Genomic DNA, 24,706 nt, shown 5'->3' with positions numbered 1-24,706 from the left:
CAAGTCTCTATATATGTTCACCAGTCTATCTACGTGTCAACCAGTCATTCGACATGTTCACCAGTCTTTCTACGTGTCCGCTAGTCCGTCTACGTGTCCACCAGTCAGTCAACATGTTCGCCTATCGGTCAAGCTATATGTGTCCACTAGTCTGTCGACATATCTACAAGTTTATCTATGGATTCACCAGTCTATTAACATGTCCACATGTAGCCTGTCTTCACATCTACCAGTATGTGTGTGTGTCTTTTAGTCTGCATGTCTATGGATCCACACGTCTGTCAATATGTTCACTGGTCTGTGTATGGGTCCACGAAGAATGTTTGGTAACGCTAAACTATTTAAAAGAAGGTTACTATCTTTTAATGGATAATTAATTCCCAACTACAAAGGGGGGGGGGGGGGGGGGTGGAAATGAGCTTTTCGTGTTACTATGGGAGAAGAATAGGCCTGATCATGGCTCCCCCCGTCACGCTTAGGGGCAAAGTAGGACCATGCCAATTTTTCCGGGGAAAAAAAAAACTGGACCGATCCACCGGAAAAATTAGCATGGGGACAAAATGGCCATAGGACACGAGCCATCCAACCAATATCTCAAAATAACGCCCAAATGAAAAAGGTCGGACATCTTACCAATAGAGCTGCGAGCTGAACTTTTGCAGAATGTTAATAAATTATTTTTGTACTGATGCATACACCATGCAGTTGATAAAAGACATGGTTCGTAAGCTGTCTAAGATAGTTGCTTGGAATTGAATTTTTGTTTACAGTGGGCTAATTTAAATGGCCACTACCACAGACGTATAAATTAAGGCATAGTTGCTAAGAGCACTCAGCTTCTAACTAATTCATTTATATATTTTGTTAGATTAAATCTGAAAAGTTATTTTTTCAATCTAGTTTGAAAAAAAAATCATTATTTTGAAACGTTTTTTTTTTTAATTCTACATCGCATACCATACTTTTAGTTGAACAGAGTTTTTTTTTATTTGACTTTGGAGAGGGTACCAGATAGTTTTCATATTACGTTCATTTGTACTTGGAAAGTGAAGAGTAGACACATTAGATTACCTGCCCTTGACATCCTTACATAAAACAAAATCAGCATCAGTTATATCACGTCTGTTAGTATGTAACTATTCTCTTTAGTCTGGGATGGAGGGTTTTGTGGATATATTGACCATTGTTTTGGCCACGCTGTGGTCAGTTTCGGGACAAGATTTATCATCAAGGCAGGTAGCCTGTTACCATCACGATGACAATCTCCATTCTGTATATAATTTTTCTATGCCGGACATTCATGGTGAGAAAACCATAGATTTCTCCCATTACCGTGGTAAGGTAAGTTTATTTATAATCCTGAATAAAAACTTATACGAGTGCATGTTAACTTCTAAAATTACATCTAGAATTTTAGTTTGTTGAAGGGCCTTTTGTCTGATTTTAAGAATATGCTTTAAATTGTAAAAAATATTCGAATTAGCTCTCGCCGCGATATAGCCTTGTTGTGCTAATGCGGCGTAAAGCAACCAACAATCAATCAATAATCAACAGACTTTTTAAAATGCGTATAAAATTCGGTCAATTCGGCCATGCAAATCATGCAAATATTACAAATTTAGAAAATAATATGAAGAAAATCATCTGAATCATATTCTTATATATTAATTATTTTATTTTATATACTAGGACCCTTTTTTTTATTCTAGTCAGGGGCGTATCCAGGATCTGTGAAAGGGGTGTAATTTCAGAAAATATACCGCTGAGCGTACAAAAATGTAGCGACGCGAAAAAAAGGGCGATTTTTGCCAGAAAAGGAGATTTGTTTTTATCGAAATTTTACGCCCCCCCCCCCCTCCCCACTTGAGGTTGGTCAAGATATCTTATAAAACATGTATTATTTATTATTTTTAATTTTGAGTGTATTATGTCGTTTTTGTCAACTGTTATGGCTCCGCTTTGAATCATTCTGTATTAATGTTCTTGAATCTCTAGTAATTTTCAGTTGATTATTGTGTTACTAATAAGAATTACTAATTTTAAAATTTAACCTATTTAAAGTTCTTTATTTAAAAAAAAAATTGTATACGAGGAAAGCATATCATGCAGGAAACACATTTCGACCATTTATCGCACATGCATTTAACATGAATATGTATGAGGTTCTGGGTGGGGTTTACAAAATAAAAAAAAAACAATCGGCAAAAGGTGAAGAATAAATATGCTAAAGGGGGGACAAAGAAAAGAGAAAAACAATAAGGAATAATGCGGTGCTAAAATATAAAGAATAGAGGATAATGGTCAAAATAAATAAAGAAGAGAGACAATTTCTTAAAAATGAAAATAATTCCAGACCCTCGTTATTTCACTTACATTTTATAAACGACTGGCCTAGTTTACGGACATGACTATGTATGTTTTACGTTGAAGGTCATTAAACTTTAATATTTCATTTCCTCAGATTTCGCTTTTGAATTTTTTTCAAATGTTTCCATGTTTTATCATTCCACCAATATAAGAGCTGAGAAAAAAAGCTTAAGAATTTTTATATATTTGCGAATCTGGTGTTTCAGTGAGTTATTTTGAAAGATAAGCTATACTTTTATATAATTAATCGACCTTGATGATTGGTAAATAAAACATTGAAAGACTGCCAATATGCATTGCATTCTCTTTCATCTTATACAGCTGATATATGTACATATGTCAATATACACAGTAATAAATTACATATAAACAAACTTTCACAAATGATTGGTACATGTAAGTGGCCATCCATTAGCTATCAAACTTTCTATACATATAACAGTCAGGAAAGAAAATACACGCTAAACCTATGGAGGTTAGTGCAGGCGCGGATCTAATATTTGTTGTTAAGAAGGGGGGGGGGGGGGGGGGGGGGGTGGCGAGAATAAGAATATAGAGGATTATCCTTTTAATGAGAGGGTGGATGTTGAATGTAAAGTCTCGTATTGCCTTGTATATATGAATACACAAATTTCGACTTTTGTGATCTTTAATACGTATGAACGGCTTCAATTTTCGCTCTGGTTAGCAAAAAAAAAAAGTCAATTTTAGTCTTTAACTTCGAATTCAAACGCTTCATGTGTTCCTTTTTCATACGCATATATATAGCTGTCCTATGTGAATTGGGTCTTTACCCTCTCTCTCTGACTGCATTCAAGTCTAATATTAGTTACTGGTTATATTTATTAAAGTCAAAAGATAAAAATTTAATATATTGGTCTTATAAAGACAATGTTTTACTTAAAAACAGTATATTTCACAAACTATTTTTTTTTTTAAATCATATTGGCTTTGGACATGTCTGGGAAAATCAAGGTACCTTTTCTAAGTCTAAATTAATTTCATCTATTGTCAAAAAACTACAGGAAAGATTTATAAATTATTGGGAAGGGTTACTTTATAATGATGACAAAATGGCAGGTGGTAATAAGTTAAAACATACCGTAATTTTAAAACAAACTTGCAGAGAAAAATATTTATTCACAGATATTGACAAAAAAGCATTACAACATTTGTTAAAGTAAGAATTAGTAATAGTAACTTATATATTGAAAGAGGTCAAACTGCCAGTAGAGGACAGGATTTGTAAACTAGCCAAGGGAAAAACAAGTTGCTTTCTTTTAAAGAAAGAAAAGCAATACGTGAACCTAAGACCGCTGACTGCCGGGTCACCAAAAGATTGTTGTTCAATTTGTGTTTGCTTTTGAATTGAAATAATTGACTGTGATTAGAAAAAGTCAGTTGAAAGTGTATATTTACATCTACTATTTGAATATACATTTTAAAGCTAGACTATTTTAATTAGTACTTGGGAATGTACATAATTTTCCCGATGATAACCCTTCTGCAAATCCCAATTTCTACACACCGGATGACTTATGCAAATTGCATAAACCAATCGCAATATAAATTTATGCACTCAGTTTGCTTTATAATCTGGAATTCTGCATGCATTTATTTTATCTATCATATCTTTATATTTTGCTTCCTGCATGGACCTTCATGTTCTCAACTCGTTATTGAAGCTGTCTGTACTCATGGTAGATGTTAATTGTATAGACAAACCTTAAGTCCAATTTCCATGTGCAATGGAACCTGCGGCATGCAACTGATTGGGACATCTTATAAAGAGACCTTTTTTGGTCTAATAAAACATCTCAAATTTTAAGGATTTCCTGATTTTAATTAAATCAATTCAAATATTCTACAGGGAAACTTGGTTTTGCCGAAGAATATCTTAATTCAGAAATTTTATGAATACCTGTACACACCCTCAAAATAACCAATTTATATAAAAAGGTATGTAGATATAAAAAGATACCAGAATTAAAATGATGTTTGCCAGACGCCAGTCTACAAAAAAGCATCAGTGACACTCGAATGAAAAAAGTTAAAAGGCCAAATAAATTACAAAGTTAAGGAATCTATTCCTTGGGTAGACAATCCTTAGCTATTCGAAAAGGTCAAAGTTTATTATAGGACAGTGACTCAAAAAAGAAACAAAAGAGAAACAGCTAGAGGTCAGAATACCGTAAGTAATGATGACCGTGCATGAAAGTCACATGTCAATCTCTTACAACCGTGTCCTAAATTTAGATAAGAAAAACGAAAATGCGCATTCACGAGTAAAATTAGTATTATTGGAATTTTTGTGAACGCAAACCGATAGTGTGCGATTGAAATGTGATCTATAATGTGAACGAATCAAGAGGTGTAGGATGGTTGGGCAACACAGTGAATACAATTTTCAAAACCGTACCATAGTACAAATATGTAGATGTTATAAGGTTAAACTATTAAAACAAACAAACAAAAATAGAATTGAAATTTTATAATAAACATACGTTCCTGTTAGTAATTTTTTTCCGAAAATTTTTAATATATATACATGTAGTATCAATAAACACAAACGTCAAGTATTTACGGACGGACATTTTATTTATCAAATGAATCTATTTTTAAATTCTACCATTCCACTATATGAATAGATTACTATACAAAATATAAGCAAAGACTTATAAATCCATACTAAAACAGTACAAAAAAATTACCAGTATGATAGTATACTTAATTAAATTTTGTTATGATTATTGTAAATTATTATTATGTTTTTTTGTGAGCTGCAAGGATTTAAAATCTTTGTGAATTGAAAACACACAAGTATTTTTATTCACGACCGTTTAAAATTTAAATATTTAATTAATTTATCTGACTTTCAGTTTTATGGATATGTTACAATACAAAAAAATAAATAACAATTACTTATAAAACCTTACTAAAACGGTAGGAAATAATTAACGTAGAAATATAATTATTATTGTTTATCAACATTTTTTTTTGTATGATGCAAGGATTTATTCAGATTTAATTATTATGCATGTTTCAGTTACAACTGAATATTTAAAAATACCAAAGCAAAGTATCTTGTCATATAAATACTTATTTCTTAATTGCAACTCTGAAAATATTCTGACTTCAATTTAATATTTAGTTTCGACAGAAACATAAATACAGTATATATTTTGTATATATTTCTTCGATTTCTATTGAATTAATTAAATTGAATACTTTTGATAATAATATTATCTTTCTGTTTCCGATCTAATATACACATTTAAACCAGAATGTTCTCTCCTTAGTCTATGATGAAAATACACACGTGGTTAAATCTTCAGACAAAATTAGTTTACATGTAATCATGACAATGCACAATACCACGTTATAATTGACCTAGATACACACAGTGTACAGGGGTCGTTTTAAAACAAATATAATTGCGTTGTCAAAATACTTGTTTAGAAACTTTCCCACCAAAGCGCTTATAAACATTCACATTACTAAAACACATATGTTTGGTGAAAAGGCAAAAAGGTTCTTATATTTAAACGATTTATTGACTGCAATAGTGCAGCGGCTACAAGCATATTTCAGACGAATTGTGCACATCCTGCTACAAGCATGAAATTTGGCATAGACCTTCCTCAACTATTACTCTTTTATTTCAGACAGGGAGGCATTTGAAAAAAATGTCTCACTTCCGGTAAAATCCAAAATGGCGGACATCATACCTAAATCAGCCCAATATCGATGGCTAGTATGTGAAAAGGTGTTATTATCATGCTACTATCATAATATTTGGTACAAACCTTTGTTATGTACAACTTTTGTATATATTATATAGATTAGATGTCTTCAAAAACCCTACTTCGGGTAAAATCCAACATGGCGGACATTGTACTTAAATAAGCTAATTTTTTAGGGAGGGTAATTGAAATGTGTTTTAACGTATTGCTACTATCATTACATTGTGCAGGAACCTTTCTTTGGTGCTTCTCATGGATACAATGTATAAGACATATGTCTTTAAAACTCTTACTTCCAGTAATATCCAAAATGGCGGACATAGAAAAATCTAATTTTTACTTTGATATTCACCTTTTTTTAAAATGTAAAGAAATTTTTTTTTTTTGTGCTGGTCCTTAAACATTTGGCTTCAATTTATCCTCAAAACCACTAATTCTATTCTGTTGTAAATGTTTAAATATAAAGTTAACACTTCGGGTAAAAAAATACCAAAGAGGAGTCCTCAATCCATATCTTCGATGTAGAGTTTTGGATAGATTGATTAAAACAAAATAAAATCACTAATAAAAGTACTAAAACATTTTTAAAATTACTACTATTTGGCCAAAAATACATGTTTATTCACAGTCACCACCACATGCACACAAAGCAGTGCACGGGAGACCCGATTTTCCACATTATCAACGACCACGGCATCCTTTCTTACATCCACAATGTACAAGCTTCTGACAAAATGATGAGGCCTCAGAAAGAGTTTTTTTAAAGTGATCCTCTTTGTCCCTTCGCCATCCATTAGCGCCTGAACTGGGTAGCATAAGAGCCAATTCCAAGCTCGTCCCCCTTAACACCTGCCTTAGTATATTGCACATTTAACATGCTGGAAAAGACTAGACCAAGTTGAGGGAATAGCCTCAATTAGCCTTCCATTTTGCGCAAATAGTTATTTTCTTGCTTCGTTAACCATGTTAACCCCATCTGATAAGTTTGTGCGATCTTACAGTTAAACCCTGGTGATTTAGGCTGATCAATCATCATTCCTTATCTTCAAATGCCATCAATGTCTCCCACGCAGTCTTTTTTCCTTTTCAAGCGAACATAGAACCGTATCACAACCGGGTAAGGCATGGATCACAATAAGTCTGTGTGATCACTCATTGCCTAGTGCATTTGAAAGGTCATTGATAGATATTTATCAAAAGCTTTTTGCCCTCCCAAACACAATCCATAGTTCGTCTACCCCTATGTCACGGAATAGCGAAATAGTAATGACAGCATCATCAGTAACAACTGTTCGAATCATGACTCGTTTGAGTTCGTGTTTCACTGCATCAGACACATGCACCATGATTCTAGTGTCAGCCTCTTAATGCGAACATGGTGCTAAACTTGAAATACTTCACGTGGTGGATAAGATAGAATATCCTGATCATTTGTTGCTACAACTACCATACGCATCCAAGACTTCATTCACTCCTGTAAAAGTTTTAAGGTATTTTTTAAGGTAAGGACATAATACCCTATCAGCATACTCGTTATGAAACACCTTGAAACTGTAACAACAAGAAACAAGAGCTACATTTAGGGGAAAGGGAATAATCAGGCGAATCCAAGGTCAAAACAAATTCCTCAAAATTGGCAAAGTTTTCTGAGAGATGACGACAATAAGAAAGAACTTTTTAGTTTTCATTCACAGCAGATTGCTCAATAGATTTTGAGGAAAAGGTAGTTGTAGCAACAAATGCTGAGGATGTTCTGTGTTATCCACCACATGATGATGTTTCAAGTTTAGCACCATGTTCACAATGAAGAGGCTGACACTAGAATCAAGATGCATGTGTCTGATGCAGTGAAACACAGACTTAACTGAGTCATGACTCGAACAGTCAATACTGATGTTGTTGTTATTGCTGTTTCGCTATTCCGTGACATAGGAGCTGACGAACTTTTGCTTGTATTTGGAAGTGGGAAAAGCTTTAGATATATATCCATCCATGACCTTTCAAATGCACTAGGCATTGAGAGATTACAAGTCTGCTGGAAAAGGAACTGCGTTGGTGACATGGATGGCGTTTGAAGATGTGACTTTATCATTTAGAATGATGATTGATCAGCCAACATCTCCAGATATGGATTTGATAATGTCATTGATAAAACGATACGTGGTTTTGTTGTAAGATCGAACAAATTTATCAGATGGGGTTAACAAAGCAAGAAAACATGTGTTTTTGGAAGAGGAAAGACTTATTGAGGCTATTCCCACGACTCGGTCTAGTCTTTTTCAGCATGTAAAATGTGCAACATACCATGGCGGGTGTAAATGAGTAACAAGCTTTGAATTGGTTCCAATGCTAACTAGTCCAGACGCTTATGAATGGCGAAGGGAAAAATATAATCCATGGGAACCCTTTTGGACAACTCTTTGTGAGGCCTCTTCTTCTTATCAGGAGCTTGTACATTGGATGTAAAAAACAATATCACGGTCTTTGTAAATGTGGAAAATCAGCTCTCCGCTTGTGAATAAACATGTATTTGCGGCCATAAATTAGTAATGCAAAAGATGTTTTAGAACTTAAGTGATTTTATTTTGTTTTAATCAATCTATCCAAAACTCTACATCGAAGATATGGATTGAGGACTCATCTTTGAAATTTACGCCATATTGGTTTTTTTTTACCTGAAGTGTTAACTTTTTATTTAAATATTTACAGTTGAATAGAATTAGTGGTTTTGAGGATAACTTAAAGCCAAAAACTAAATGACCAGCACAAAAAAAACACATTTTCTTTACATTTTGAAAAAAAATTTAATATTAAAGTAAAAATTTGATATTTCTATGTCCGCCATATTGGATATCACTGGAAGTAGGGGTTTTAAAGACATATGTCCTACAAATTGTATCCATGAGAAGGACCAAATAAAGGTTCCTGCACAATATAATGATTATAGCAATACTTTAAAACACATTTCAATTACCCTCCCTAAAAATAAGCTTATTTTAGTAAAATGTCCGCCATGTTCGATATTACCGGAAATAGGGTTTTTGAAGACATCTAATCTATATAATATATCCCAAAGTAGAACATAACAAAGGTTTGTACCAAATATTATGATAGTAGCTTGATAATAACACCTTTTCACATACTAGCCATCGATATTGGGCTGATTTAGGTATGATGTCCGCCATTTTGGATTTTACTGGAAGTTAGATTTTTTCCCATATGCCTCCCTATCTGAAATAAAAGAGTAATAGTTGAGGAAGGTCTATGCCAAATTTCATGCTTGTAGCAGGATGTGCACAATTTTTCACAAAGCCGCTGTACTACAACCTAGCCTTATTGTTTACTTTCCAATTTACTTTGATGGTGTAATGTCACGTGGTAGCCTAGCCATAGAGGGACCGTATCAAAGACGTAGATAACTACCTGTATAAATGATCGAAAACTTTCGAGACGTTCCGAGAATTTTATTCCGACTTCCGGCCGAGAGATATCGATTGGCCCATAGACACATCAAATACTCGCCAATATATAAGCGTGAACCCCTGGTTCACGCATATATATTAATTGATGCTGTAGTCTTTCGGAATACCGGAAATGCCTATTGTCTTTTCGGAATACATCTGTTCTTTTCTGTGGCCACCTGCGTAATAGGTAATTAATTGGCCTAATGAATATGTATTAGCGTCTTACAGTTGCTATAGAGATAAGTGTTAATCGAGAGTCGAGACTGATTGATATTTTACATCAGCAGTTAATTAAATTATAGTCGCATATGTTAATTTTTCTGAAATACAAGCTGTGTAAACATTCGACATTAGATTTTAAGCGAAAAAAATACCGTTAATGGTTAGGCGTTTTTAAGATTTTAAAACTGAGCCATTTTAGCGAAATTAAAAAAGAGCTAAGTCCGTTTATGCAGTAATTAAGGAGTTTTTAAAAATTGTTCCTATTTTAATTAAAATAGCAAAAATTGAATTATTATAATCATATTATTTAATTGGTAAAATATTGGAACAACATATTTTTTATCGTTATCAAAATACAAATTGAAATAAAAAGAAAACAAATTAAAAGAAAATCAAACTGAACCTTAAAGAATCGTTGAGATGTGTAAAATGCAGATGTGAGATGCTACAACGAAACATTTCATTTTCTAATAAACATTTAACTCATCAAATTTTTTTAGCGGTATGATGATGATTCTGAAAGAATAATTAAATTTTAGGACTTGATGTCTGAGTTGACAGTTAATAGAAAAGTTGATTATGCATAAATCATGCAATAGCAGGAGTGAAATACTATAATGCAGGGTCAGAGATAAACTAGCGATTGTCTTTTATAGGGACTGAGTGATGATAGATACAGTCAGAGATAAGATAATGAATTACTATTTATATTATTATTATTATTAAGGCTCTACATTTGTATCAAAATATAAATAAGGGAAAAAAGCAATAATTAGAATAAAAGACAACGCAATGAAATCAGGCAGTTATTTTTCTCGTATGAATTGTTTTACATTTGTCATTTCGGGGCATTTTGTAGCTTACTATGCGGTATGGGGTTTGTTCATTGTTAAAGGCCGTACGTTGACAATAGTTGTTAACTTCTACGTCACTTGGTCTCTGGTAGTGATTTGTCTCATTGTCAATCGTACCATATCATCTTATTTTTATATGAAGTAAAACAATGAGGTCTGATCTATTCCTCGATGTTTGGATTGAAAACTATTATACTTAAGTTACTAACTGTATGTGATTGCGAAAATATATTAACAATTGTCCAAAGGATTATAATAACAGGAAGATGAATATCATCTTTTCCAGATTATTTTATAAAATTAGAGATGCGTATGTTAGGAAAATATGTGAGTTTTCCAAAGCACGTGTGTCGACTACTCTCTCCAAAAAATATAGTTATGAATGACATAGTCAATTCTTTTGTTTTTGGTATGTGACCCCCCCCCCCCCCCCCCCCCCCCCCCCCCACAAAAAAAAATCAGATTCAGATTTAAAGTTGAAGTAGCTGGTGCACAACTTCATGTCCACCCTAAAGAACAATCAGTGCAAGTTTCTGGGAATTCCGTCAATTTGTTTTCAAGGAGTCGAGGCAATCTGTATTCATAAGCGAATTTAGAGGGTCTAGTTGACAAAGGCTTAGAGCGTTTCTGGCGACAAAATATGACGATATCATAACAAATTAGACGGTACAAAAACGTTTGTATTCATAAGAAAAAATAGCACAACTTAGTAAAAAAATATTTTTTCTTAAAATCACTATCCGTATTCAACGGACATGCGACTGAAAAAACATGATTTTTAAATTGCGTACTGGACATGAGCTATACTGAATTGGCAGTTATTCAGGCCTGCTTAAAAACAACAAATCAACAACTTCATTATATTTTGGCTAATTTACAAAAGGACAGGTTATGAAATGAAAAAGTGAGATTTGTTTGAACCATGGAAGTAAAACTGATTTAAGTATAAAGTTTAGGTTTCAAACTGTTTCTACTCTAAATACCTGATTTGAGTTTGTTGTTTGGGGTATAAATAATTTGAGATCAATCATATCTTGAATATGATAGCCAATGATCGAACCATATTGGTTTTCCAAAATGGTTTAGTTTGGGATTAACAAATAAGAATATAGCTTAGGGTTTGAACTATTTTCAAACTGGCTACAAAAACAAATAATCATGATTCATTTCTTTAAACTGCTTTACAACAAAGACTGTTTTCAGTTACATTTCGACTTCAGCAAGGAAGCTACCTCAAATTCCCAAAATAGTACCTCAGAAAGGAATTAACATACAGTGGTTGCTTCTTATTTATCATGTTGTAATGGAATGGGAGAGAGAGAAATTATTTCTTTAACAAGAAAATTTTGCCCAACATTAAAAATCCATGTCAGTTTATCTACATCTTATATAAAAAAGAAATGAGGCGAAATCATGCATCTTTATAAAACAATTATCTGATCTTTCATTCCAAACATGCATTTAGGTTCACGATTGCATTTCTTTTTTTAAAAAAAGAAACTTGTTTAAAAACATTATTTCCGTTATACCATAGATATAATAGCCATTGGCTTGGCTATTATATCTATGGTTATACCTTCTTTTTCTGATTTTTCTGAGTTTGGGAAATTTAAATTTATAGTAAGCAGTAATGACTTAGATATATGTAAAATAAGTATTTTAGGTGTCAACAAGATGTATGATATGAATCTGTTTTTTAAAACAGGATGTATAATACTAATCACTCACTGTATAAATTTCATTTCTACTGAATTAAAGTATTTTCATTGTTGTGTAGTAAAGGAGATAACCTGTAAATTCTTTGGAATAACTAAGATATAAATATAACATGAACTCAGTCGTGGAATCAGTGATAATTGTTCTGTTCATTGTATTGTCGTTTTATAGTTCTATTGTATAAACACATGTATGTATATGTTCATTGATGATAGTCCAATGTCTGGACTTTATTTCAATAAAAATTACTTACTTACTTACGCATAAAAAATAACCGGAACAACTTCTTTTTTAAAAGCCGGGCGGACAAACTTTAAATTTATGTATTTACGACGTATTTACTACGTGTTTCTTTCTTGAAACGCATTCACTTTGGTACTAACAACAACCAATTCTTCTACAGATTGCCAAAGTGCAACTTTGATAATTATATTTTCGTGTTGCTTCGCAATGTTAGTCATAGAGAAATACCGTAAACAATTACCAGTACAATGAACACTACTGAAATTTGAAAAAAAAAAATATGAATTTTAGTTTAAGATCCAGTTAGGGAGCGACCATGCAATTAATTCTAATGTGGGGTTGTAGCAGATTTGGTCGGGTCAATATATATATCTATTTTCATTTTTTTTTTCTGATTTACTATTTTATTTTTTACTGTTTAGTCACATCAGAGATTTTTTTCTTCAACAATTCGTGGCCAGAATATTTTTTTGCCAAAAATTGACGTCCCCTCCATCGAATTACAATGGCCGTCACATTACTGGAAAACAATGGGATATTACACAGGGAAATTTCACTCGCGTGAATTGAGATTCACACGAATCTGACGTGAAATTCACCTGAAAGGAGATTGCGTGAAACTCACGTGAAATGATTGCATGTGAGCTAATTCACGTTAGTTTCACGTTCACTTGAATTTTCAAAATAAAGTTATTCAAATACCAATTTCAAATTTTATTAAAATCATGAAAAAAAGCATGTTCACGTGAATTACACGTAGAAACTCGTAAGACAAAGTAATCATTAGTTACAAAGTTGATAAAGGTTGACTAATAATATAGTATGTCAAATAAAATTGGATCTATGATCAGCAGGGACGTTGCATCTGAATGTTGTTTTACAGAACGTCACACAGAACATACAGCCGAAATAGTCTGCTAATTTCATTCACAACTAAGTCTTATCTAAAAGCTAAAAGATTCAGATCGTGCATATAGTCCTTATCGCTATCTGGTAATTGGCGACACTCAACGCGAGAATTTGCGGCATTTGAACTATTGTTGTCATGCAACAATCGATTTTTCATTATGCGTGTGACATCAAAAATTTACGGGAACGTCTGTGATGTCCAGTAATAGCAGACAAATAACGATAAAAAAAGAGGTGAAAGCTACTAAAGGGATATTCGAACTCATAAGCAAAAAAAACTGACAATGCAATGGCAAAACACGAAAAGACAAACAGTACACAAAACATAACGTAGAAAGAAAGACAAACAGTACACAAAACTTAACGTAGAAAGACAAACAGTACACAAAACTTAACGTAGAAAGACAAACAGTACACAAAACTTAACGTAGAAAGACAAACAGTTCACAAAACTTTAGAAAGACAAACAGTACACAAAACTTAACATAGAAAGACAAACAGTATACAAAACTTAACATAGAAAGACAAACAGTACACAAAACTTAACATAGAAAGACAAACAATATACAAAACTTAACATAGAAAGACAAACAGTACACAAAACTTAACATAGAAAGACAAACAGTACACAAAACTTAACGTAGAAAGACAAACAGTACACAAAACTTAACGTAGAAAGACAAACAGTACACAAAACTTAACGTAGAAAGATACAGTATACAAAACTTAACGTAGAAAGACAAACAGTACACAAAACTTAACATAGAAAGACAAACAGTACACAAAACTTAACGTAGAAAGACAAACAGTACACAAAACTTAACGTAGAAAGACAAACAGTACACAAAACTTAACGTAGAAAGACAAACAGTACACAAAACTTAACGTAGAAAGACAAACAGTACACAAAACTTAACATAGAAAGACAAACAGTACACAAAACTTAACATAGAAAGACAAACAGTACACAAAACTTAACATAGAAAGACAAACAGTACACAAAACTTAACGTAGAAAGACAAACAGTATACAAAACTTAACGTAGAAAGACAAACAGTACACAAAACTTAACGTAGAAAGACAAACAGTACACAAAACTTAACGTAGAAAGACAAACAGTTCACAAAACTTTAGAAAGACAAACAGTACACAAAACTTAACATAGAAAGACAAACAGTACACAAAACTTAACGTAGAAAGACAAACAGTACACAAAACTTAACATAGAAAGACAAACAGTACACAAAACTTAACATAGAAAGACAAACAGTACACAAAACTTAACATAGAAAGACAAACAGTACACAAAACTTAACGTAGAAAGACAAACAGTATACAAAACTTAACGTAGAAAGACAAACAGTACACAAAACTTAACGTAGAAAGACAAACAGTACACAAAACTTAACGTAGAAAGACAAACAGTTCACAAAACTTTAGAAAGACAAACAGTACACAAAACTTAACATAGAAAGACAAACAGTATACAAAACTTAACATAGAAAGACAAACAGTACACAAAACTTAACATAGAAAGACAAACAGTATACAAAACTTAACATAGAAAGACAAACAGTACACAAAACTTAACATAGAAAGAAAACAGTACACAAAACTTAACGTAGAAAGACAAACAGTACACAAAACTTAACGTAGAAAGACAAACAGTACACAAAACTTAACGTAGAAAGATACAGTATACAAAACTTAACGTAGAAAGACAAACAGTACACAAAACTTAACATAGAAAGACAAACAGTACACAAAACTTAACGTAGAAAGACAAACAGTACACAAAACTTAACGTAGAAAGACAAACAGTACACAAAACTTAACGTAGAAAGACAAACAGTACACAAAACTTAACGTAGAAAGACAAACAGTACACAAAACTTAACGTAGAATGACAAACAGTACACAAAACTTAACGTAGAAAGACAAACAGTACACAAAACTTAACGTAGAAAGACAAACAGTACACAAAACTTAACGTAGAAAGACAAACAGTACACAAAACTTAACGTAGAAAGACAAACAGTATACACAAAAAATAATATATATAGAAAACTAAGGTGTGTTGCAAAGACACTCGACTTTTTAAAGCCGTAACCTTGTTGACATTTAGATGTTTGGTCGTTTGGTTGCTGTCTAAATGACGTATATCTCACGCCGCAGCAATGATAATTCGTCGTAATTATCAAAATGAACAACAATAAAATTTCGGTTACTCTTGTGAAATAATATTTATTTCTGAGAAATACATGGATATATAGCGATATAGTCAGAGATCGATATATGCCAGGGGTTGGTATAAAAGCGATAGAGTCCAACAGCCGTTAGTAAATAAAGTAGTCCCAAAAGCAAGTTAATTCTTATATGATTTTGTTTTCTTTTATCAACTTTAATTGTTGTAGAAGATATTATTCAGCAATTTTACTCAGTGGTGGATTCGGGTAGTAGAGGGCGTATCTTTTGGTTGGATAATATATATATTTTTTAGTTATAAAATTGCCCAAATAATTTCGGTTTCGCTACTCTCAGCAATATTTCTTCCATTTTATGAAATAACACCCTTTTAAAAATCCAAGTTCCATCCGTTTCTTATACGCACACAAACAAAATATTCATACATTTTAAAAGTACAATGCTGCGTTTACAAGTTTCGACATCAAATAATGAATCATCCTTGTAAACTATGCCGACAGCCAATATTTATAGTTTGTTTAAATGTCACAGAAACGTGATTAATACTAAACTTTTTACAGAAAGAAAATAAAATAGTGGAAAGATTAATTGCTGTTGGTAATGAATTATTTATTTGCAACGTTTGCCTTTTAAACAAAAAGAGTGTTACAATATCAAACAAAAAATTGAGAATGGAAATGGGGAATATGTCAAAGAGACAACAACCCGACCAAAGAGCAGATAACAGCCGAAGGCCACCAATGGGTCTTCAACGCAGCGAGATAATCCCGCACCCGGAGGTGGTCCTCAGCTGGCACCTCACTGTTTTGCACGTTCTCAAAACATCCCCTGGTCATTATTAGCAAAAAAAATTTATTCTTTCTAAAGATGAGAACGTGCCACTGTTTCTGCTGATTGGTCCAGAAGTGGTCCAAAAGTCATTTATAAAGACGCTGACTCTTTGAAGCGTAATTTACGAGGACGTAAAACAAACTGAAATTTTAGTATAAAAGTATCCTCTTCCAGTTAGTCTTGGCATTTTTCTTAACATCTTTATGATGGACAAGGGGACCGCCCCTCCCCTTTATGGAGCTTCAATTATGGTTAATGCATAGACTTTTCGTATGTCCCACTCCTTACAATGCCTAGTTTTGCCCCCTTTATCGAGCTACATGTATGTTTAATGATTAGACTTTTTACATGTCCCGCTCTAAACGTTGCTTAGTTTACCCCCCCCCCCCCCCCCCCCTTGTTTCAAAGTTCTGGATCCGTACCTGATCTTCTCTGGTGTGATAAAATGCCCTTCAGTATCGTTTATAATTATTATGTTCTTGTTTTAAGTTGTTCAAATAAGAACAGGGCTATGAAATAGCCACAACCTTGAAAGACGTCGAAAGTCCGCAACTTGAGACAATAATCTAGAAAAAGATAAAAAAAAAAAAAAAAAATTTGTAAGCATTCGGCACACATCAGCAGATTAAACAGCTAGGTACCGGGATTTGCCGATGTTAGCCCAATGATATGTAAAACATTGATTATTCCCTATTATCACAACTTAAAAAAAATTTTAATTGTCAATGGAATTAGTGTCCTAAATATTTTAAACATCCCGGTGGACTATTACAGGACCTACCTACTATATTTATTGTTAACTTGTTCTCGTCCTGAACATGCATGAAATATTTGCCAATGGACTTAAATAAAACAACAATCAACCAATCAATCCAAAATATACACCGTGTTATTTCTGGCTCCATTTTCGAAATTCTAGGTTAAATATCAACAAAAACTAAAAAAAAAACAACGAATACACCGGTTATCTCGATCCGAAACCGCGGAGGGATCCGCGGTCCCGAGGAGCAATTAATGAAACGTTTGTCAGTGTGGGAAAGTTTAATTTAGATCCAACGGACTCGATAATCAAGCTCGATAGGAATCCGATCCAGAAAACACACCCACCGTTACAAATGTTTCATCAATTGCGCCTCGGGGTTCGGATCCCTCCGCGGATTACGGATCGGGATGCCCGATGTGAATACATTTCATACTGTTTTTGTTATAATATTTAGTTCTATCCCAAATTAGGAAAAGGAGAATGCCACCAAACGGGAAATTATTGGGTGTCAATTTGGCATTTTCCATATCCTGAGATGAAGCAGCAGACTGCATTAATCAGCATATTGCTTTTTGAAGTATAATATACTTACTGAAACATTTGAAAGTGGGTTATTTGAAGGTCACCCGTTTGCCAATATCCTAGCTGCGGAACTGTAGCTTTTATTGTCCTTGTGATAATTTTGGCAATTTATGATCCGAAAATTGCCGAAAAATATCACATAGACCAATAAAGCTACGATTCCGGTATTACCAATATCTTTGCTAATATGATATATACCATCTAGCTGATATAGAATTTGAAGGTTTATTGTCACCCGCGCAACGCGTTGCGGGGGACATAGAAACACCGGGCGTCCGTCCATCCGTCCGGTCTTGTTAGCGATCTCACGTGTACAATTCTTGCCAAATTTTTTTGAAACTTAAATCATAGGTTTATATCAGCAATGCCGATCAAAAATTTGTAGAAGAGATTTCCTCCTTGGAAACATTAATTATATGGAAAATTGGAGGGTTAGTGCTCTCATTTGTTCAATTCTTGTTAGATTTTTATGAAATGTATAATATAGGTTCATATTAGCAATGTCCTGAACGAGTTCGAAAATCAGTGCCGATCAGTTATTTTCAAAAGAGTTATGCCCCTTGGAAACATTAATTATATTGCATTGTTAGCGCTCTCATTTGTACAATTCTTGCCACAATTTTCTGAAACTTAAATCATAGGTTTATATCAGCAATATCTTTGACGAGTTTGAAAATCACTGCCGATCAATTATTTTCAAAAGAGTTATGCCCCTTGGAAATAGTGCATTGTAAGCGCTTTCATCAGTTCTATTCTTGCCAGATTTTTATGAAACTTATATCATTGGTTTATATCAGCAATGTCTTTGACACTTTCGAAAATAAGATCTGATCAAATATTTTTAACGAGTTATGCTCCTTAAAATATTAATTATAATGGAAATTACATTGCATTTGCACTAAAGCCTTCATTTCTCTTTAGATAGTAATAATAATTCCTGCTCTTTTATTTACCCTCAGAATTAATTGCATATTTTTATGTAATATGTAAACGTGATTTCTCCTTGCGTAAAATTTTATTTCGTCAGTTCAAGAACGTTTTAACATAATGATTAATTTCAAAACTACATTACCAGTGGCATATTTATTATGTAAATGATTAAAGAAAAATAATTATTCTGATTCATCATATTTACGCATGTTTTTACGTAGTTGGTAAGACACACTTGTTTCATATAGAAATGTAATATAATACAAATGAAATGCATTTGTGAATTTCACGTAATAACAAAACCTTTTTCTATTCGCAGGAGGGGTTTTATTTCAAATTGGGGGAGTATTTTTTTATCGGATTCATCAGAAAAAAATAAATAATATAAGAGCAAATAAATCTATTGACGTATTTAGTTTTGCTCATTGTTTTGATTTTTTAAAATTCCTTTTGTTTGTTAAATTGTCTTTGATTTTTATTGTAATTGTTTCATCTATACACGACGGGCTGAATGGGGTTTACACAATAAAGAATATCATGGACAAAAAGTGCAGAATAAAGGCAGATAAATATAAATAATAGACGAAAATAGACAAAAATAGACGAAAATAGACAAAAATAGACAAAAATAGACAATAATAGACAAAAATAGGACAAAAATAGACAAAAATAATTAAGAAAAGAGAACAATTGGATGCTAAAATACGAAGAATAGAGAATATTTGGCAAGATAAGAGGAAAAAGGCCTAAAAAATAAAAGAAAAAAGGTATCTTCTTCCAGACTCTCGTCTAATTTTGTTCCTTTTTCATCCAGTGCTCTTGTTCCTTGATTTTACCGATCTTTCCAGCAATGAAATATTTATTCTTCTAGTGTAAATTATTGGTTGTTAATTATACTTTTCTTCATCAATCTCTCTGGATTGATCTTATAATAATAATTGCTGTAACACTCTCAATTTCCCGTCCTTCATCCCGGTCGACAGATTTTGCAGAACTTACCAATAGGATTTATCGCCAATGTGTTATCGTCCTGAATATGCATGAAATATTTGAGAAAAATAAACCAAATCAATTAATCCATTCTTTTGTGTCATAGTATTATTTTGATATATACTTACCGACGAAGACTCTTCATCGCAAAATATTCACAACCAATTAATTTATTGTACTATCGATTTTCGTCTTGAATATGCATGAGATGTGTGTCAAAGGAAGTAAGTAAGAACATTTTATCTAAAGTCGTCATATATGTTCATAATAACAGCGAAAATATAAGCTCTGATCATGCTGGTGAGGGAAACACTAACCAATCAATCATATTTCTATATTATAAACACTTTACTTGTAGGTTCTCTTGTTGGTGAATGTGGCTAGCTTTTGAGGCGCCACTCCCCAGTACCATGGAATGAATGCACTTCAAGATACTTATAAAAATTTCCACATCGTTGGAATTCCATGTAATCTGTTTGGCAAGGTACGTTTTTGTTGTAGAATGACTCGAGCAAATTTGACTTGGTAAATATTGGATTATTTAAAAAAAAAAAAAGAATAAACACAAAACAAAGAATGTAACTGATGACGACTCGATGTCACGAGTAACCTTAAATGTAACTGATGACGACTCAATGTTTCGAGTACCCTTTAATGTAACTGATGACGACTTAATGTTACGAATAACTTTTAATGTAACTGTTGATCGACGACTCAATGTTACGAGTAACTTTAAATGTAACTGATGAGAAATATCGTAAAACACGAGTTATAGTGGTTTAATCTGTTTCTCTAATTTTTGTGCTATTTTCACATTTCTTGATCGGTGTGAGAAAAATACTTCTCCTCACTAGTGAAATATCTGTTCTCGGCAAATGATTGGTCGAAATTTAATTATGACGTCAAATTTTCTTGGTTTAGTCTGAATTTTCCTATTGTGACGTCATAAAAAAAAGGCGACCATGCCTGATGACGTCACATATAAAGAACACAGCTTTCTGCAAATCTTTGAAAAGGAAGGATAAAATCATTAGAGAAACAGATTCCACCACTATAACTCGTGCATTACGATATTTCTCCACTCGAGACAGTTAAATTTTAATATTTAAAGCGCGAGGCAGATTAACCAAGTATTGTGCAACAGCACAGTATTGCGAATGTCACATTATTACGCAATTGCAAGAAATCTTCAATTGAAAATAAATACAAATCTTTTAACCAATTTCAATGGGATTAATTTAAAGTCTTTAATTTTTAAACCTCTGCGGTCGTATCAGACTGCGCTCGACGAAGCATTTTATTTCTGTTTGGAGAAGGGAAACAGACACACATATATTTGTTTGGCCTAAATACAGAAAAACTCGAAGGAGGAAAGTTAGGGTTCGTTTGAATGTTTAACAATTTCTATTTCAGCAAGAACCAGGAGCAAATGGAACGGAAATTTTAAACATGCTGAAACATGTTCGTCCAGGTTCCGGGTTCGTACCAAACTTCCCACTGACACAAAAGACTGACGTCAACGGAGAAAAGGAACATGCATTATACACCTACCTAAAGGTAATTTCTAATTGAATTTGTTTTTAAATTATTGACTAATTTGTTCATTTGTATGTTTTGGAGTTTAGTGTGGCGTCCATTTCGCTGAACTAGTATACATTATTTTCAAGGGGCCAGCTGTGCAATTTATAAAAACAGTTACATGTATGTACGAAATAAGGGATAGCATTTAACGGAAAGAACCGATAAGGACATACTTTGATTCCGAACCGATATCACTTGATGCCCATTTGTATTTCTGGTGGAGGAAAGCCGAAATTCCTACGATACAGGATCTTGGAATGAAACTATCGATCCATTAGGAGAACAGCTGAAATTCTCAGACATCAAATAGATTGGTCTGAAAGTTTCCCTCATGGAAACTACTAATGGATCCCATCTGCTTAGCACATGTCTCAAATAAACCTGAGAATATCTGTAGGACCTTTCCTTAACAAACAAAAAAAAAGGAATCCAAAACATAAACACAACGATGTAAGGATTACAAAATTTGTCAATGAAACCAATCTGACAAAACAATTTCAATGAGGTTGAAGGATTCTCTCTGCAAAAAGTCCGCTCTCATCGGCATGCTCGAATGCTCGGAATGGGTGGAATGGGCGGATGTTGGTGTCAGATACCGATCATTTCTGTTGAACTTATTTTGCTTTTTCAGTACTTCAGCACTTAAATAGCAAAATAAAGATAATAAATAACACAACTTCAAATACTTGCAACTAAAGGTGAACTTTATGCAGAAAAAAATAAGTGGAATTATTTTTTTTTAAATTTTACGTTCATTTTGTATTTTGAAAATGTACTTATGCAATTTGTAATTCTTGTGATTTATTTTGTTTGCTTAAAACGTTTTGTGGCAAATATTACATGCCTTTTCATGATAAATTAACAAGAATTTCAATCTTTAAGTTATGCAAAGTTTGTAGACATTGATAGAGGACTGTCACCGGAAAAAGGTATGTTTAATTGGTACTGAAATATTCCTTTCAACATGGCATCTACAAAGTAGTTTTGTGAGACAGAATGAAGCTAATGGTATCCATTTACATTTTGCAATACATTCAAATTTTATTTTTTTGTTACGGTCGGTAACGTTTAATAAACAGAAAGTCAGAACCGTTTGTATTTGATTAAGACTAACCTACTATGTTTGATGATTTGAGTTTTCGCGGTTAAAATTATAGTTCAGTACGAGGTAAGGTGAATTTCCCGCAAAAATGCCCTACAAATCTCTGCACGAGTTATTTCCCTGTTGAGAGAATTGGTATGATTGCTAATGAGACAACTATCTACCAGAGACCAACGGACGTGGATGTAAGCAACTATTTATCACCTTACGGCCTTCAATAACAGAGCAAAGACCATACCGTATAGTAAGCTATAAAAATCCGTCATTACAAAATGTGAGACGAAAAAAAAACATGTTTATATTTCGCTGCTTTTTTGTCGACTTTTATTTTCTATACTCAATTTCATACAACCCATGTCTGTACATTTTAGGCTTTCTGTCCACCAGTAGATGACATATTTTATACAGAAACATCAGGAATTTATTACAAGCCTTACCATAACAGTGATGTCAGATGGAACTTTGAAAAATTTCTAATCAATAAAGAAGGGAAAGCTGTAATGCGGTACCCAACACGTATGGTACCATCCTCCTTAGAAAAAGATATAGAGGATTTGTTAGAGGAAGGGTCACAAAAAAATTCATATGGAGGAGGATCGGGGCGGTGACTCGTAAATAGGACTTTATTTTCAGCTTTATGGCTTTTTGTCTGCAAAATATTTTAAGGCTCCAACCATTTTCTTATTTAGTGAAAAGATAGGCAAAATAAAATTATTTATTATTCATTTATTTGTTTTATAATGTAAATTCTGAATTCTATTTTTTTATATGCTAGCTAAAAATGGATGAAAAAATCTTAACGCATCAAGGGCAATGGGGTAAGGGGGGAGTGGGGGTGGTAGTTTGAACGCATGACATATCCTTTCCTGGTAAGAAAATGGTTCGTTCCCAAACTAGCATTCGCAAATACTAATAACATTGAAGATTTTTTAATGATTCATTTTAATGACTATTCCATTTCATTTTTTAAATGCATAGCAATATTACCAATAATTGTTTAAAATAATGGACATATATTGTATAAATATAAATTTATCTTAAGTCTTATTTATTTTATGATGTAAGTTTTACAGTTTATGAAAAATTTGCCAGAAATAGATGAAACTCTATGGTGAATTTTGAATGAATCAATGATAAAATGGTATTTGCATTCTACCATTTTTGTAATTGGTTCTTGTAAAAAGCAATGAATAAAATAAATGAAACACCACTTTATTTTGTTCTTTTTTTTGTTAAATAAGAGATTACTATGTACACCCATCAGTAGTTCTTTCTCGTAAAATAACCTAACAAGTTTACTATGGAGCATCCGTCAGTAGTTCTTTCTCGTAAAATAACCTAACAAGTTTACTATGGAGCATCCATAAGTAGTTCTTTCTCGTAAAATAACCTAACAAGTTTACTATGGAGCATCCGTCAGTAGTTCTTTCTCGTAAAATAACCTTACAAATTTACCATGGAGCATCCATAAGTAGTTCTTTCTCGTAAAATAACCTAACAAGTTTACTATGGAGCATCCATAAGTAGTTCTTTCTCGTAAAATAACCTAACAGGTTTACTATGGAGCATCCGTCAGTAGTTCTTTCTCGTAAAATAACCTAACAAGTTTACTATGGAGCATCCATAAGTAGTTCTTTCTCGTAAAATAACCTAACAAGTTTACTATGGAGCATCCATAAGTAGTTCTTTCTCGTAAAATAACCTAACAAGTTTACTATGGAGCATCCGTCAGTAGTTCTTTCTCGTAAAATAACCTAACAAATTCAACAGGCAGGGTGATCACCAAACACTTTCTATACCGTTTAGATGGTTAATTTATTTGACATAGGTAGAGTTGATTGATTGATCGATTGTTGGTGTTTAACGCCACTTTCATCACTCTAAACTGTATCATGGTGGCCATTTTTATTTGATGGAGGAAAGCTGGAGTGCCCGGTGGTAACCACCAACCTCCGACAGGACAAATGACAATCCAAGTTGATTATGATCGGAGTTGATTGCACCTTCTATGTGCTGCGTTCGAGCTCACAACTAACAGAGGCCTAGCTTGACTCTTATTTTTTGTGAGGCAAAGAAGGACAGGACATCAATGCGGAACTAGTACCGTAATGCTGCTGTGAAGAGGTTGATTCAAGAGCAAAACCAGCGTCCCAAAAAACAGTTCTTAGTATTTATAGATGAAAAGACTTATACATTCCGCGATT

General features: G+C 33.1%; 1 protein-coding gene across 2 annotated transcripts; it reads left to right on the top strand.

Moving 5' to 3' along the window:
* Positions 1–1,065: 1,065 nt before the first annotated feature.
* LOC127723314 (glutathione peroxidase 3-like) lies at positions 1,066–23,712 on the top strand. 2 transcript variants are annotated; one of them, XM_052229882.1, is made up of 4 exons: positions 1,066–1,341; positions 20,178–20,303; positions 21,233–21,376; positions 22,874–23,712. In XM_052229882.1, the coding sequence occupies exons 1-4, from the start codon at positions 1,156–1,158 to the stop codon at positions 23,108–23,110; spliced, it is 693 nt and encodes a 230-aa protein (XP_052085842.1). In that variant the 5' UTR covers positions 1,066–1,155; the 3' UTR covers positions 23,111–23,712. The 2 variants fall into 2 exon arrangements, with proteins under 2 accessions (XP_052085842.1, XP_052085843.1); XM_052229883.1 differs by lacking the exon at positions 1,066–1,341 and adding an exon at positions 2,822–2,842.
* Positions 23,713–24,706: the final 994 nt, after the last annotated feature.

Source organism: Mytilus californianus, unplaced genomic scaffold, assembly GCF_021869535.1.
Source record: "Mytilus californianus isolate M0D057914Y unplaced genomic scaffold, xbMytCali1.0.p SCAF_13, whole genome shotgun sequence".
Lineage (NCBI taxonomy): Eukaryota > Metazoa > Mollusca > Bivalvia > Mytilida > Mytilidae > Mytilus > Mytilus californianus.
Note: the sequence above shows the minus strand (reverse complement) of the source record. Positions and strands in the feature narration are given on the sequence as shown.